The sequence below is a fragment of a genome (assembly GCF_019968985.1).
Source record: "MAG: Porospora cf. gigantea B chromosome Unknown PgB_NODE_10775_length_1174_cov_104.014, whole genome shotgun sequence".
NCBI classification, from domain to species: domain Eukaryota; phylum Apicomplexa; class Conoidasida; order Eugregarinorida; family Porosporidae; genus Porospora; species Porospora cf. gigantea B.
The window spans coordinates 1-1,174 of NW_027178505.1; the positions used below are offsets into that span (position 1 = coordinate 1).

A 1,174-nucleotide genomic window follows, 5' to 3' on the forward strand; every position below is an offset into this window, starting at 1 on the left:
TCTGCCTCTTGAGCTCTCGAGCCACCTTAGGAGCAATCTGATAGAACGCTTTCTTCTCAAGCACCAGAAGTTTTACAGCTCCAGTAGTTTTGACGGTCGCTCGACGTAATTGCTTATCCAGCAAGGCCAGTTCTCCAAAGTAGTCGCCAGCTTTGTAGCGCATGACCTCCCCCTCCTCCGCCTTTGTAGCGATCAACTCCCCGTCGGCCACAAAGTACATCTCGTCTCCTGATTCCCCTTCCTGCACCACCACTGTGTCTGCCTCGTAGAAGCGCTCCACCACGGCAGCTACCACAGTGTGCTTGTCGTAGGTCGACAGCTCAGAGAACAAAGGTACACAAGAAACAAAGTGCTCCTTCTCTTTGTATTTGCGAAACGCCGCATGTTTAACCAAGTCGATGAAAACGTCCCTGGTGAGCTTCATGAGACGGCACTCAGTGGCCGCCACGCAAGTCCCCGCCCTTACAGTGTCGTACATCAGAGCTATCTCCCCCACCAGTGTGCCAGACTTCATCAGATTCACTTTGCCCTGACCTTCTTTGAAGACGTCGACTTCTCCTTCAACCAGTACGTACATACAATCCCCCTCCTCGCCCTCCGTAATAAACTGCTTCCCTTTCGGAAGCGTCACCTCAATAAATGCAGGCACGAGCACCTCGAAGTCAGCGCGATCGCGATGCTGGAACAGGAAGCATGACTTCAGCGTGGTGATAATAATATTTGTGTCTGCCTTTGTCTTCTGCGTCGTCGGAATGACCTTGTCGGAGTTGGGATCGTAGTCTCCGTAGGACTCTGCTGCCACGCTAAACCTGTCTGCCCTAGAACGGAGCACTGCTGGCACGTCAATGTCCGCCTCCTCAGGTACCTCGTCTGATTGCAAGTCGCTCAATGAGCTGCTTGATTCCAGCAATGACACCGGGTTCACCACGCCGCTCATATTGCCGATTTTTATCCCAGATGTCTTGCAATTGCTCGGCGAAACTTGAGGGTATGCCTTGCAATCACTGCAACGACTTTGCCGGCTTAAAGCCTCAGAACAAAGACAAGATGCGGAACGAACTCCGCGCCGTGCCCGCCCATCCAGGGATAGCCAATCTGGTGAACACCTGCTACATGGCAGCGTCGCTGCAGCTGCTCTACCATCTGAAGCCGTTGAGAAACATCTTTCAAAGTG

The 1,174-nt window shown here is 52.8% G+C and overlaps 1 protein-coding gene across 2 annotated transcripts; it reads right to left on the minus strand.

Annotated features, from left to right (window-relative positions):
* On the minus strand, positions 1 to 937 carry KVP17_005099 (uncharacterized protein; the record flags this gene model as incomplete). 2 transcript variants are annotated; one of them, XM_068514860.1, is made up of 1 exon in its annotated part: positions 1 to 937. In XM_068514860.1, a coding segment is annotated over one exon (937 nt), but the record flags the coding sequence as incomplete, so codon positions are not given. The 2 variants fall into 2 exon arrangements, with proteins under 2 accessions (XP_068379683.1, XP_068379682.1); XM_068514859.1 differs by having other exon boundaries at positions 26 to 937.
* Positions 938 to 1,174: the final 237 nt, after the last annotated feature.